At 45.0% G+C, this 15412-nt stretch overlaps 1 protein-coding gene across 13 annotated transcripts in view; it reads right to left on the bottom strand.

Moving 5' to 3' along the window:
- Positions 1-888: 888 nt before the first annotated feature.
- Positions 889-15412, bottom strand: part of LOC105702683 (neurobeachin) — a 107438-nt gene continuing 92914 nt past the window's right edge. For all 13 annotated transcript variants that reach the window (XM_012430421.1, XM_012430496.1, XM_012430431.1 and 10 more), the window contains 13 exons: positions 13943-14058; positions 9935-10047; positions 9728-9868; positions 8697-8816; positions 8421-8573; positions 8045-8117; positions 7071-7433; positions 6897-6977; positions 6622-6789; positions 6290-6553; positions 6022-6218; positions 5752-5903; positions 889-5672 (listed from right to left, as the gene is read on the bottom strand). In XM_012430421.1, the coding sequence (XP_012285844.1) occupies positions 5582-5672; positions 5752-5903; positions 6022-6218; positions 6290-6553; positions 6622-6789; positions 6897-6977; positions 7071-7433; positions 8045-8117; positions 8421-8573; positions 8697-8816; positions 9728-9868; positions 9935-10047; positions 13943-14058 (2032 nt within the window). In that variant the 3' untranslated portion in view covers positions 889-5581. The remainder of the gene's footprint in view (positions 5673-5751; positions 5904-6021; positions 6219-6289; positions 6554-6621; positions 6790-6896; positions 6978-7070; positions 7434-8044; positions 8118-8420; positions 8574-8696; positions 8817-9727; positions 9869-9934; positions 10048-13942; positions 14059-15412) is intronic.

Genomic DNA, 15412 nt, shown 5'->3' with positions numbered 1-15412 from the left:
GAAGTAAATATTTCTCTAGGTATTGTATAAATCTAAATGCGAAATGAATATAATATCGGAAACGTTAGGCGTAGAAAACTTTCAAGAAATAATCCAAGTGAAGAAATAACAAATTGACATTATTTAATATAAGAATATTTAGTCCAGATGTCTGATAAATCATAGGATGCGTCCTTTGGTAAGGCAGGATTCATCGTCAGGTTTCAAATCCTAAAGTTGCATTAAACCGTTTCAATTTATTCGTTTTATCCATTGACCCACATTTGCAGTTTTCAAGTTTGATATTTGATTACGAGTATCGGTCTTACTCGATAGAATTCTCCTAATTTCGGGCTAGAGTATATCGAGGTTTTAGGGGTGTCGTTGTCGGTTAACATGCGCATACTTTTCTAATGAGTACATATCTATATCGCATTTTGGACATGTAATGTCCCGTTGTGATTGTAAAACAAACGTAAGGTATAATAAATCGATATACTGTAAATCCGCTAATTGGTAATTTGCGTACCGTTGTCGGGGACGAAGCGGTCGCGTCGAAGCGCTTTGTCCTAGCGAAGGAATGTTGTTTTGACTAGGGCAGTCGGGTTTCGTCATCCGCGCGAGGCGGAGCTCCGCGATCGCTCTGTAACGGTCTCTATTCGTCTCAAAATCCAAATCCGAATCCAAATCCGAATCCGAATCCGCCGTCCGTCCATAAATGAAAGATTATAGTGCACCGAATATTACATCAAACATTGTCGCATCTGTAGACAAACTCAACTCGGCTCACCGACAAACATCAATCGGTAAGTACTCGTTCCCACGTTTTCATTTATGGAGGAACGCGTTCAGTCGATTACCGTTGTAAACGAGGTTGGAAAGGATCGTCAGAAATTATAATGATCCGTCTGCAACATCAAATGTACTTTTAATTTATTTTACTAATTATCTTTACATATTAGTCTACCTTATGCTAGGATACAACTTTCCCATTATGTCACTGCTAATCGAAACGTTATGATAATTCTAAGTATAAAATAAGCAATAGAGCTTACTCCATAAGTAAGTAGCAACGATTTAAGTACTTCTACTTGCCGGTAAGAGGTACTTGGCGCAATTTGCGTTATGTTAAACTTATTGAATCCATTTATTTTTCCTGCAACCTACGTACACGACTCGCATCCCGGCATTTAGATCGCGCTAAAATCGGCTCGTTCCTCCATAATTTTTTGAAAAACGTCTCGTGGCTACCGATTGAAAATTAGGCCATTTTTCGCAGCGCTATTGGCGCTAATTCTACGACTTTTGTTTGCATACTCTCAGCGATATCGAATACCCAAAAGGGGGAGCGCAAGCGCGGTTAGAGATTAATTACGAGGCGATTTGCAATTTTCATCGCAAATCCTGCGTTACAAACTTTAAAGTTACGGTGAATGTTGCTTTTTCAAACCTAGAGTCGTCTACCTCCCGATTATCGTTTCGTACGGACGAGGAAATTATATGCGGTTAGAGACCTACCTATCGTTATAGCTATCGTTATTGAAAAAAGGATCTACCGTAATTCTCGCGTACTCTTTCCGTTACTTCGAGACACGCTCTCGGTGAATTTCCGCAATTTGAAAAATCGTCGAAAATCCGGCAGACCACGAGTCTAGAGTGAAAGCGCGCGAAACGCTAAAGTAACGCTCTTTTTTCTCGGTACTTCGTTTTTCTCTTTTCGTTTTCTTCCTCGTAGCTACGCTCATATAAACACTATAAGTACGATAGCCTAGACTTTATTTTAACACTGTCTGGTTCGAGCTTCGACGAACCGAATAGAACTTTACACGGCCTTTTATCGCAATGCTCGCGTTATCGATACACACTCTTTTTGACTGCGAGGCGGGGTAATTAAAATTATGTCCACACGTAAACATGTAATGTGCTTCCGCGAATTCGAATATACAAATCTATGCTCCGTATCCGAATCCGTGTATTAACGATAAAGATGATACGATAATAATATAGGCAAACTCTCGTAGCGTTGTACTTAGCGTTATATTTAAAATAGTAGCATTATTTTATACCGAAGTGTATTTAAGTTCGGACAGAAATTGATTTGAGTTAACTTCCTTTCCTTCGCGATCTCTCCCCGCGTTCGTTTTTACTCTCTTTCATTCTTCTCTTTTTTTGTTTCTGCATTATGGAGGGAATTCACTAACAACTTGCCTTGAAAATTGCAGCATTCACACCTATGTATATATATATATATTTATATGTATATATATTATGTATATATATATATATGTATAAACAAATATAAAAACTCTGCTTCATATTCGCATCGACTCGCGCCGCTCGTCGATGCGGTTCGCGCAATTCGGGAGCTTGCTTGCCTTCCAAAAAAAGTCAATAAAGTCGTCCTCGGGTGGCAAAAGCAGAAATACTTAGTTACGATACTTTTGACCATTTTCTCTTTGTGCTTTTGCCCACGTTCGTCCGAGTTTGTCGAATCTTTCCAACAAGGACTCAGCGCTACTTCGGCGACTTGCGCGCATGCCAAGTGTGAAAATATGAAATGCAGATGGAATGTTTCCTAATTCTTTTTGTTTGTTAACGATCACTTTTTTATGCTTGCAAAAATAATACAGTGACGCGCCTGCATAACGAGCCGCGTATCCGCGTGCGGAAATCGCGTGAATCCGCTTTAGAATCACGCATTTTGCAAGAAAATTAATCAGGCACGAACTCTGCGTTTCTTCGCTTCCCAAAATTCTCGTCGATTATCGGAACTCGATTCTCGAATTCTCATACAATGTACGACCGTATTCGTACACGGGACGTAAGTGAAACCGGTACCGGATTAATTCACTTTTAAATAAATTTTACACCTTTTTTAAAACACAAACTAACGTCTTGAAAACGTCAACAACCGAAAAGAATTTGTAAATAATAAATGCGTTAAGTTACATTAACGTGCTTAGTACGGAACGTTAAGACTTCAGACGGTTTTAATTCGGCAATACGATCGGAATTATCAGCTCGGTGAATGGCCAATTAACGAGATCGTTGCATGATATCGAGAATGGAGCTCGTTACCCCGACGTCGTATAGCAAGATGAGCTTAAAAAAAAAGACATCATTCACAGCAGTATCGAGGCGGGATGAACTAGTTGCGTTACGATGCGACAAGCCCGATCACGCGTCGCTTACAATGATGACTCCGTGGACTTACAGATATCTACTTTTAACTGTAGAGTGTCTATTAAATATATGCATATCGACAGCTAAGTGGGCCTGCAAACGGTTAATGACATTTTGCAGTTCTTGACTAGCTACGGCATTATGTGCGTGACTTTAAAAGAAGGGAAACAAGAACTTGCTTAACAACGGTTGCAATAGCACAAAAAATCCATGTAACGTGAAAAGGAATTAAGTTGAAAACCGAATTATGCGTCGACTAACTCAATTGAGATCTTAGTACATCTTCATATAAGATCAACTAACGTTCAGTTTGAGTACAGCGTCGACTTGGTTTCTACAACCTCACAAGTTCTAGTATAGATAAATTAAAATCGCCGCTACGAAGTATCGTCAAATCTGTCGTATCTGTAATATTGCACCATAGAGATCTACCCAATGAGGAGATAGTGATCATCATGCAGCAGTGCACATATAAATTGTAACATTAATTCATTTAAGCAGCGTGCAACCATGACTATCGTACAATTACGTTTGCTGCCGCAATCTTGCGTTTACTTGTCAACCACCCTATTGCAATTTCACAATTACAGTCACACTGAACATCACTCTCACATATTAATGAACAAAATTGTATATTCTCACTTTAACGCCTGTCTCTGCTCGCATACTCGATAGGATAGTCCTTAGAAAATAAATTGAAGTACCGATCACCGTCATTTTGTAAGGACTACCCTAAAATACGGAGATTTGCTAAGATTCTCCAAAACGTCGGCGATTAGTTCGCACCTCGTTTGCCATCCAAAGCGGGGCCCATTAGCCTAATTAATTCATCGGAATTATCCATATCGATAGAATGTCGCATGCGAAAATACTAAGAGATATATCCTGACGAAGTTAAGCTGGACGGCTTTGATGAAATTAGGATCTCGTTCGAAGGACGCGAAAGTCGGGGATTAGCTTTGCGGGGATTTACATGTACAAGTTCTCTTGCGTTATAGGCTCCTCTCGGAGCATACCGTGGAACTCGATAAAATCTACGGATTTACAGCCGGAAGTCAGTACGAGCGTTTGCAATGTCGGCGCAGAATTAGTGCAGTACGTTGCACGCGAACTGGGGCGTTCGCGTTAAGCTATACCTAGGTACAATGGTACTTTTTTTTTCTTTTTTTATTTACAACGGGACCCGCTAAACACGATATATCATTAATACGCCAAACCTTACGTGTAAGTCGACGCATAAAAATAAGTTACGCGCAGTTTGGCATCTCTCATCGAATCGCTATTCTCTTTCCCGTTTCTTTTACTTTTAAATGTTTTAACGTCGCTCGCGTTTCCTCGACTTAATTCAGGAAGCCTCCAGCGATCGGGATGTCAACGGATTAGTTCGCATCTTTTTATACAGCGGATTAATCCGTCCTTCCGCACTAATTCGCTCTTCTGTAATTGACTAGCGTTATCGCGCGAGTTCGCGCTTTATCCGAAGCTTGCACGGCGTTTGGAAGCTTCCCTTTCTCTCTTCTCTTATCATCTTTACTACCACTTTCCTCTTTGTCTTTCATGCGTTCCTCGGATCGAAGAATCTTACGAAAGGTTCTATTGAAATCCCGAAATAAATTACCTCAAGAAGTTGCGACCGAGAGGCAGCTCGCACGCGGAAGTGCTCACTTTTCCGGAGTGTTGCCCGATTTTTAACTCGTCAAACTTAATAGCGATTATTGCTGATCTGCTCGGAGTTTATCCTGAACCGGATTTCATGCTGTATTAATTCGGGGTGATCGCATGATTCATAATTCGTGATCCTATCGCGACGGTAGTAGTAACTCAATAAGGACTCCGCAGTCATAGGAAAGTTCGGCTAGTTTGATTAAGTATCGGGTCGGGTTCTTTTCTTCGCCACGAAAAAGACCTACGTACAAATGTCCATTAACGAGATCGGCGATGTATACACTTTAAGTACGCGCATTTAAGTACCAGAAAATACCTAACGATTTATAGCAATTACCACGCGAGCCAACTTAATTGGAAATGTCAAATTGATCCCGCGAATTCTGCAAACTTCAGCGTATTTACTCGAGTAGTTATACTCTGTGTCAGCATATTCATATATTCAGCTACTATTATAGATTTGGATAGTCTTGTCGATTCAACTAATCCGGTTATTCTTTATGTCTCTTTAAGTTTTTCCAAGCCCTTCAAACTTTTCGTTCTTCTGTTTACCATGACACGAATCGGTAGTGCTCCAGTCAGCTTTAGTCGGCAATTATTAATTTTGTTATTCGGTGGTAATTCCTGCTTTGTTCTCCGTTTCTTTAAACACCATGACAATTAATTCGATCGAGAGGTTTGTCCTCGAATATCCGAAGTGGCCATTTTGTTAACGAACAAAGGCATACTTTCGGAAGCAGAATATACCATAATTTCAGTAACGTTGCTGGAATTCATGATGCCACCGATTAAAATCGATGTGGAATATCACGATCGAACCGTTTGCCAGACCAGCCAGTAAAAACCTGAAAATAATAACATTCGTTTATATCGCATAGTTATCGTGCACGCTACCCAAAAAATTTGTACGTGCAATTTACTTACTTCTGATCGTGGGAAAGTGCTAAAGAACGAACACTGCTTTCACAGGCCGGAAAAGCGTAAAGTAGAGCGAGATTGAACGTCCTCCAGACTTCAACGATACCCTTATCACCACCGGTCATTAAATATTCTCCGTCTCTACTCAACAGCAAGCACTATACCGACAAAATTAAAAATTAGTATAATTGAATTAAATATGAATTACTAATCGTAACACTTATAAAAAAAATCTCTCCAATGTTTAACCATATTTACGAATTTCGTTAATTTTACCTGGAGATTATCGTTGTGAGACTCGTGTCGCAAACGTTTGCCGTTTATGGTGAACGCAGCTATATGACCACGTTCATAATTAACAACGATGACTCCTTCGCGAGACATGGCAATATTTTCAGGGGATGAAAATCCAGTAGGTGCGTCCAAAGAACGCAACAAATCCCCAAAAGTGGTGTGCACCAAAACGGGTCCATCTGTTAACGTTAGAAAGATGTGTAGATTATAGATTAAGAATTATACCGTAGTGCTAAAGTGAATGACGTACAGTACGATCCAGAGACAACGAGTCCTAATTCGGCAGAAATGACAACGGCTGTTACGGGCTGCTCATGACCGGTTAACGTTGCACGGGGGGCGGGGGCTTCGCCCTCGCCAACAATTGTTTGAGTCCTGGCATTCCAATGCCACAACAGTACAGTACAGTCGGCACTTCCGGAAGCGATGTAACAATCCGACGTGATGTTGCACTCACTACGCGACAGACAAGTTACGACCCCGTAATGGCCGAAGACTATCTGCACGATTTTTGCTAGAAACGTGGCATAAAAGATAGTGTTATTAACAGCATACAGTGTTTAGAAAAATATAATAACTTACCAGTTTCCGTCGAGAAAACCCGGAAGCTGTTGTCCCAAAATCCACACGCTACGAGGAAACGACTATCCACCGTTGTTACAAAACAGTTGCTACGAATCTTTAATTTTTGACTGAAGTTGTCACCCAAGTGCCGACGTAGAGCAGGATTCGAGCTGTTCGCGGTTTGAGCTGGATAAGAAAATACATCGGGACGTTGCGTTAAAACTTGAGTGAAATTATCTAGAAACGCCGTAATCGTATCGATAACTTCGGGCATGGCTTATTTTTATGCTTACATAGCACAGGGTCCATTGACAGCGGTTGATTTACAGCTTGTGCTTGAGGAGTATCGGCATAACTGGGTGATTGTACGGATGCTGAAATTAATCAAGCGGTTTACATCGTTTTTCATAACTGATACATTGGTAACTTGGTCGGTTCTTAATTTTTCTTTTTTTTTTTAAACGTACCGGCATAACTAGTGTTCCAGCGGTTGACGGCAAACTGCTGACCGGTGGTAACGGTGACCACCGAAGGTAACGGTAACTGAGGATAGGTGTTAGCCGAAATATGGCAAATCGGCGAATTCGAGGGAAACTTGATGGTCATGCAAACGTCATCGGGAATGCTCGAGAACATCATCGGGGACAAATGCATCGCCGAGCTTCTCGGAGGATGCGGCTCCATTAGAAGCTGCGACGGTGTTTGCCCGAAATTTCGAATTTGATTTTCTATAGCTTCCCTCATGACGGGGTCAGCTATGGAGTCCAACTCGACGCTCCCCTCGTACGTCAAATAGTAAAAGACGTTAGTAGCTCGAACAGCTTCCGGACCTACACGGGACGGGGTAGAGAAAATTACTTTGAATATAGATAAATATTAGGTTGCGTAATCTTTTTTTCTGTGAAAACGAGCATGGTTCCGGATGGGGCGCCCGTCGTCCCATCCCCCCGTGCTATTTCCGGGCATACATGGCACTGCCCTCGTAAACGTGTTACATATTACTGGTGGGACGCATTGTCGTGAACTATACACGTGCCTAATTGGTTGAGACTCGGGGATTTCCGAATGGAAGCTAACTAAAAACTAATTCCTTCCATACGAGCGGGCGCGTGTTCTTGCCCCTCGTTCTCTCGAGGCCGTGGACATCTTCGGAGAAGCGCCGGATATAGAGGCGCCACCGTCAATTAACATCGGCGCAAACATAACGTCGTCCGACTTCTGGGTACCGACACCATCGTTCCGTCAAGGGAACTCTCGCGTCCACCGGGCAAACCATTGTGCAAACGTATCCCAACACTCGTCCAGTCGCGACAGACGTTTCAAGATCAATTTCGCGCAGTCAAGGGTCTGTGTTAAATTTAGTATTTTGCTCGCTTTCCCCGGACACCTTACTTTTTCATTCTATACATTTCCAGTTTCAATTATTAGTCGTTTTCCTCACCTTTCTGTTTGTAACCGAATATCAAATCGATCCACTGATGAAGTTGGCAGGAGACGAACTCGGATTCAAGAGCCTGAAAAATAATGAGATAAATAAAAACCTCGAAGAGTTTTTGGTAATGATTAATGTCACCGGCGTGGTTTAAATCTCAAGCTAGCGGCAATAAATCACTTAAAAAAAACAGAAGGTTAACGGCCTGTTTAATTTTCTGCCGGTGCACAGAATGTAATTTGGTTTTGCCAGCTAGTAAAGCTTTTGAACACTGGAGCCATTTAACGATGTCTGTCATTTTCTAGAGTAATTATTCCAGACATTTAGAATTCAAAGAGAAACGTTAAACAATATACCCTTCGTGACGAGATTTTTCATAACGTACCATTCTATTAATTCTGATAAATTCCTCGGGCGAAGAAGCCCAGGGAGGCAATTCTACATCCCCTACGGTGCTACCGTCTTCTTGCCTGCCAAGTCTGTAGCGATTGCTGTTTACCAGCATTTCCGGTAGGAAGAAAAATTCTGGAATGAGTTCCTATAAGGGAGAAAATCATCATTTATAGCTCTCGAATTCGTGCGAACCAGTTCAAACTTTCACTTTTAAATTTTGTAAGATAGCCATATTAAAAGTACCGTGATTTAATTATCGGGAACGAACCTTTACATCGGAAGTGTCACGTTGACAGCTCTTCCAGGAAAGAGCAACGGAGGAGAAGAGTCTGTTGGGATGATCAAATTTGCCACCTTGAAGGGCTAAGAACATAGTGGTCATCGGTTCCTACAAAATTACAAGACAATCATGAAAAAAAAAAATAACAATATATAGGAACTGACAATAGAGCACAAAGTACTCGTAAGTGCAACGATGCGAGCGTCGAGAGGCTGAAACGATGGGTGCCATTTAAAGGGCGCGCGTTGAAACTGGGTAAAGGCGGCATCTCTTTAAACCCGCCACTTAGAGACACTTTATAGGAGGCACTTTGTCCTCGGGTTTCAGTCACAGGGGCTCTTTCATCGTCACTGGATCATTCGTCGAAGTGACGAAGCGACGAATGCCGACAAATAGCCACCCGTGATCGCTACACCCTCTACAAAGTGGCATTTGGGTTTATATTCTCTTTCATCCGCGTCTTGCATCTACAGGGGGACTTTATTTCTGTCCTTTGAGAAAAAAAGACTGCTATCGTATCTCCGTCCATTTTCTTTGTATAATTTTTAAATGATTTTTCTTTCATTTCATGCAATGGAAAAAATGTCCAATTACCCTCCCAAAACTGCAATCGTAATTATCGATCCATACTCTTGCTTAAGTTTCCGTAACGAGATTTTTTTCGCCGGTTTCTTGTTACTTGGAAGTATTTAATGAAGTGGGCGGGAATCTTTGACGCTCGGAGGCGTTCCGAGGGGCCTTGAATTAGTGTAAACTCCCTAGTAAACGTACCCTCTTAAAATTTACGGGCTGTAAACGATATTCTGGACCGCTCGAGAAAGCAGCAAGGAAAAGCTTAAACATTTACCGACATTTTGGAAGCGTTTACACGACTTTCTAGAGATTCGGCCGAAACGTCTTGAAATATCGTTCCATTAGATGTCAACGATAAAGATATTTCCGTTAATCCGCAACCCTGGTTGCTAATTGATATACTCGACAATGCAATTTAGACACGATCCGTAACATGAGATACTTGCCACGCGAATTAGCCAATTGAGAACGAAGGCTGCGGTTGAATAGTGGGTACCATAGTGAAACGGAGGTATGCTATCGTGCTCCCAGCTCTGAAAACGTTCCTCGAAGTACGCTCGCCTGCTGGGATTCAGTGCACCGATTGGCTGCAAGAAGAAAATTACACGATTTTAAATCCAAGTCCGAACCACAAATGAAAATTAAGTAAGTACCTTAGACAGATCCCTATAATTGCTGGGTAAACTGAGATCCAGTTCTTTGGTTTCATAATTGGTGAGTACCCACGGAAATACGGGGTACTGGTTCAAGTCGTTGTACGTTCGGCCTGAAACAATTCACAAACTCGCATGAATTACTTTTTAAAAGGAGATGCAGCGATTTCCCTTCGAGATAGAAGAGATGCATGTTAAAAAAAAGAGAGAAGTTCGAATTTCTTTATCTCACGGTACATTGGCGGTCATGAACGGCTTACAAGTGTATACGGCGGCAAGTTTAAATCCACGAAATGCTGGGCGGGTACGAGCTGTAATATCTCATTCAAAATTCTACCTTGCAGCTAGTTCTCGGATCGATGCCATCTTTAGGGGCTCTTCTTCTTAACGGTAATATTAATGTTACGTAACCATGTTTGGTGGGTTATTATTGTTCAAGAGTGATGTCTCTCGGAATTTTCAGAGAGTAGCAGAGGGAATCCTTGCCTTGGATTTTACATCGAGCAACCAGGAGATAGTCGGATACACTTTGAAGTCTCAACCCGAAGAAACGAGAGAAGGAGCTGGCGACAAGACTGGACAATTTTCTAATATTCTTTTAAACGCGCTCGACAACTTATGCACTTGCGGTACCTGATGTATTTAACTGTAAAATAATTAATGTAGTAATATAAAATAAAGCAACTTATTGAACAATAACAATGAGTACGTCTAATTAAACGAGCATTCCTAGCGAATCCTATAATCGCCTATTCCTGACCTTCCGTTCTGAACACCGAGTTTCGTGCCACCTCTTCGGTTGTCCTATGATCCTGTTAGAAATCGGAAATTTCAACCCCTAAAATTTTTGCCCGGGAGAAGCTCCGTGCCACCTCCTCGGTTATCCTATGTTCCTGTTACAAATCGNCGGAGCTTCTCCCGGGCAAAAATTTTAGGGGTTGAAATTTCCGATTTCTAACAGGATCATAGGACAACCGAAGAGGTGGCACGAAACTCGGTGTTCAGAACGAAAGGTCAGGAATAGACGATTATAGGATTCGCTAGGAATGCTCGTTTAATTAGACGTACTCATTGTTATTGTTCAATAAGTTGCTTTATTTTACATTACTACATTAATTATTTTACAGTTAAATACATCAAGCACCGTAAGTGCATAAGTTGTCGAGCGCGTTTAAAAGAATATTAGAAAATTGTCCAGTCTTGTCGTCAGCTCCTTCTCTCGTTTCTTCGGGTTGAGACTTCAAAGTGTATCCGACCATCTCCTGGTTGCGCGATGTAAAATTCAAGGCAAGGATTCCCTCTGCTACTCTCTGGAAATTTCGTGAGACGTCACTCTTCAACAATAGTAGCCCACCAAACACGGTTACTTATCAATAATGTAACAATTGCATAACCTTTGTAACGGTGCTATCTCCTAAAGTTGGCACCGATCCGCAAAAGCTGCAAGCTAGAATTTTGAATGATATAATCAGCTGGTACCCGCTCGTACCCGTCCAGGCTTCTCGTGGGTTTAAACTTGTCACTCCTGCGGTACGTTACCACCGTGCCACGTACGCGATAATGCCGTTCATGACCGTCAGCGATTGGCGCACGTAGTCCCACGCTCGACCGCCGCCAGATCTCGAATCTCGATTCTAGATCGCACGTCGCAACGGTCGATCCCTCGGGGTATCGCGGTGACAGTCTTGCCGACGTGCTTTAATTAGCGGCAACGAAATAAAAGGAGAAATCCGAGCTGCCGTCACTAATGTATCTTGAATGGGATTTCAGGGAGCGGGAGCGAAAGTGAGACCTCGGGAGTGACAATTTCAGGAGCGATTAGGCGTCGCGCTTTGAGTTATGCGAGTACTAAACGGAGCACCGCGCCCCATTGAGCTCGGACGAGTTTACGTAAAAATAGCCATCTAACCTCGCTCTCGCGCTCCGACTTCGCGGACAACGAGGGGTGGAAATAGCTTAAGGCGGCCCGAAAGTGGCGTCTAAGGAGTCGATAGCGTGGGCTGGCCGTAGGGCGGCAGAAACGTCGCGGATCGAAGACCGGACGGAGAGCCACGTCCGATGGGCCAAAGCGGAGGAATTAACCTCGGGAGTTTAGACGAGGCTTTATGGAAGTACGTTCGGCGAGATGTGGGAATCCGGCGGTAGAGCGCTTCCGACGTGGCTCCTTATGAACGTATGATCTCGTCGCGAGCACTTTGGCGAAAGCGGAGGGAAATTAATCGGCCCTCGTGTCTCCGCGATTTGCGATGTTTAGCACGGGTGTCCTCGCATTCTATTAACGGTTATGCATCTCCCGTTACGTTAAGCGTTACCGACCGCAAACATCTAGTAGATCCACCGGGAATCGCGTTGGCACTCGATCATGGCACGAGCAACGAAGCCGGAATACCCGCGACAACTTGCCATAAAACGGACCTTCAGATATTTCGACTCCACGGAAAAATGTCCGTCCAGCTTCCGGGTCCTTAGGAAGTCCGGAGGGACGCATCCCCTTTCCTGCCCGGCTCGAAGGAACGTACGTTCAGCGGGGATCCGAGGAGAAATCGAGATCGGCTATCGGGTTTTTTGCGAGTCGCCGATCGTGAATCGCGGCGGCCTCGGAAGAGTCGATATCGCCGACAGAGAGTAGCGCCGCGGCGCTGCTCGCGCACAATGTGCCGTAAATCATCTCGCTACCCGACGGACGGCGGCGGTAAATAATAGTAAGGCCGCGTTGTGCATCAAAGTGATTATTAATGGGAGCGTCGGCGTGAGCGAGCGTCCCGAGAGCGCGGCCCGACAGCGGAATGCCCGCGACACGTGCACTTCACCTTCTTGGTACCCCCTTTTTCTCGGCCGATACCGATCCTGCCCGGGCGGAGCCATTCGTCCCCGCCGGTAACCGAATCCGCGGATTAACTCTGCATCTTCCCTAACGAATGACCGGCCGCGGTCCTTCGAGGATTCACCGGACTCGTTTTCTTCCGCTCCTTCGACGTCGTTTCGAGGGAAGATCCGAAATCCTCGCGAACGTCTTCATCCGAAGCTGGTCCATTGTCCCGGACGAAACGGACCTTCGGCAGACGCGCAAAGTACTAAAGGCCGGGGCTGGTAGTTCCTTACGGCCAACGGCGAGCCCGACATGCGGGCTATCATATTTACATCGGATTTACTGTCATTAATTTTTAATAAACCGATACCGGGCAAATAAACACGGCGAATTGCATGGCGAATTGCATGCGGGAGCGCAGCGGGCGGACCGGTTCGCGTCGACCGGCTCGAGAGGTTAGGTGCGCCCGAGCCGACTGCGCCTCTACCTCCGAGGTATTTATTTGCGCAATTAATATATAACGCTCATAAATACCACGTGCCCTGGGGGTCCACGCCAGTCCGAAATCCAAATAATTATACGTCCGCGTTCATCGGCGTCGTTGAAAGGCTCGCCGAAGCGCCGGGGCCTCGAAAAAACCCGCCGATCGCGACGTTAACTAATTCTAGCTATCGCTTTTCAATTACGTGCGGGGCCGAAAATGCCCAGGTAGGAGAAAAGTTTCGCGTCCCCTTATGGGGGAACGAACGGGGTACGTGTCCTCCTTCGGACCGCAGCGATCGGCGGTCGCTACGAAAAAGGAGCGTCCGCGCTTCGTCGGGTCGAGTTTCATGTTTTGCAGGAAAGCGGGAGGGAGAAGCCGATATTAAACCGAGGAGAAACAAAGAGCGATTCCCCGGGGATGGCGGGTCCCCAGGGAGAGGATTACCAGGAGGGCCGACGGACTAGGGATTACCCGTCCAGGGTGGGCACACGGAACAGAGGGCTGATTGAGAACATCCCTAATACGGCTCGACAGACTCCATCCGCCCGTGTGCGGCCATAAAAAGCCCGGTTTCTCTCTAATGTTCTTCTAAACCAACCGACGGTTCGCCGATCGGCAACCGCTACTTTCGTTCGTCTCCACGTTCCTCTCGAACGCGGTGGATGATCTCTTCGGGATAAACGACTAAATTGAATTCCACGTTTCTAAAACTCACCGGCGATGGTGTTCAGGAACATCAGATACTCGAAATTGGAGATCTCTCGTCGTTGCCACTTTTGAGTCATATTGGAGCTTCTCATGAGTTGGCGCGGAGACATCATCGATGCCCTCCTGCAAAACGTCATAATATTCCGAGGCCGTTGCGTTGGTATCCATCGCTTCGATCATCCGAGTTGAAAGGCCGGCGTTAAGAGTGCCGCCAATTATTCCATCTCCTGGATCGACCGATCGATGCGAGTAAAAACGAGCGCATCGGTCTCGGCGCGCGTCCATGAATCAACGTGCAGACTTCGAGCCCGTTTACATCGCGGCTAGACGTGTCATTTTAATTATCCAGGTCCGAGTCGAGAGCGCGACAATTACGCGCACCCTCGCGCCATAAATATCTCTTAGAAGGGCGCAATTGCAGTTTCCGCGACCCAAAAGCGACCGCCAGTCCGCTTTGATATTCCCTGGCAATTACGAGTCCGATTCGAGCAGGTTATTGGATCAAGACGCAAGGTGCACTTTGCCATTCGCGCCGTAAATTTCGGCGGCGCTTTAGGAACCGAGAAAGAACTCTGATTTAGAATTTATACGGGAAGCTTTTAATGGGCGTCCTCGGAAGAGAGAACGGGTGCGCGAGCGATGACGACCGGATGTATAAATACCGGCCACGAAAAAACGGCGCGTACCTCAAAGTACCAGAAGAGGGAGAGGATGATTAACAAGCATTCGGAACGCTCCCAAATTGGAAATCTCTAAATTTAATGGCGGCTAATGGAATTAAAGAAACGAAAGTCGGCGTTTCCATTAACGCGGAGCCGATACGCGGAGTCGATGGAACCGCTAATAAAATTGCCATTTCTTATCGATAACGTTTCACACTGGAAACGACGTCTTCCCCGGGAAGGATTATTTTCTACGAGTCTCGAAGACGCCATCGCGAGTTGCAAGGGTGTTCGCGACCAGAAGGGATGGTCAAGGAATCGGGTATTTTTGTCGAGGCAGGAATCTCTCTCGGATCGGACGTCCAGGTCGGCCGGTATATTTATGGCCGTCGTATCTCTCGCCGACCATACGCGGGAGATCGTTTAATGGATGGGCCAAAGAGTGGAGACGCGAACCTGTGTTCTCGCCGCTCCAGCGGAATATGCCTTAAGGAGGTCCGCCTATCCCTGTACCTTTGGACGCGGATAGGTTGCGGACAGGTTGCGGACGAGTCGCGGACGAATCGCGGAAAGGAAGGGCTCCGAGTCGGCCGAAACGGACAAAGAAACGAAGGAATGCCACGAGCGTGTTTCCCCTCGGAGACGGGGACTCTCGAGGAGGAACATCCTCGCCTTGGAGGGCACCCTCCGTTGTTTGCAAATGCGTCGACACGCCACGAAATCCGCGCTTTCGGTACCACCGAGACCGTTCGCCCTTTGGGCTTGAGTTGATTCGGGCAGAGAGCCTTAGTTAAATCTCGACGTCTAGGATAGGC

The sequence above is a fragment of the Orussus abietinus genome, unplaced genomic scaffold (assembly GCF_000612105.2).
Source record: "Orussus abietinus isolate OABI.00-Male unplaced genomic scaffold, Oabi_2.0 scaffold100, whole genome shotgun sequence".
In the NCBI taxonomy this organism is placed as follows: domain Eukaryota; kingdom Metazoa; phylum Arthropoda; class Insecta; order Hymenoptera; family Orussidae; genus Orussus; species Orussus abietinus.
This window is presented reverse-complemented; position numbering and strand designations above follow the sequence as displayed.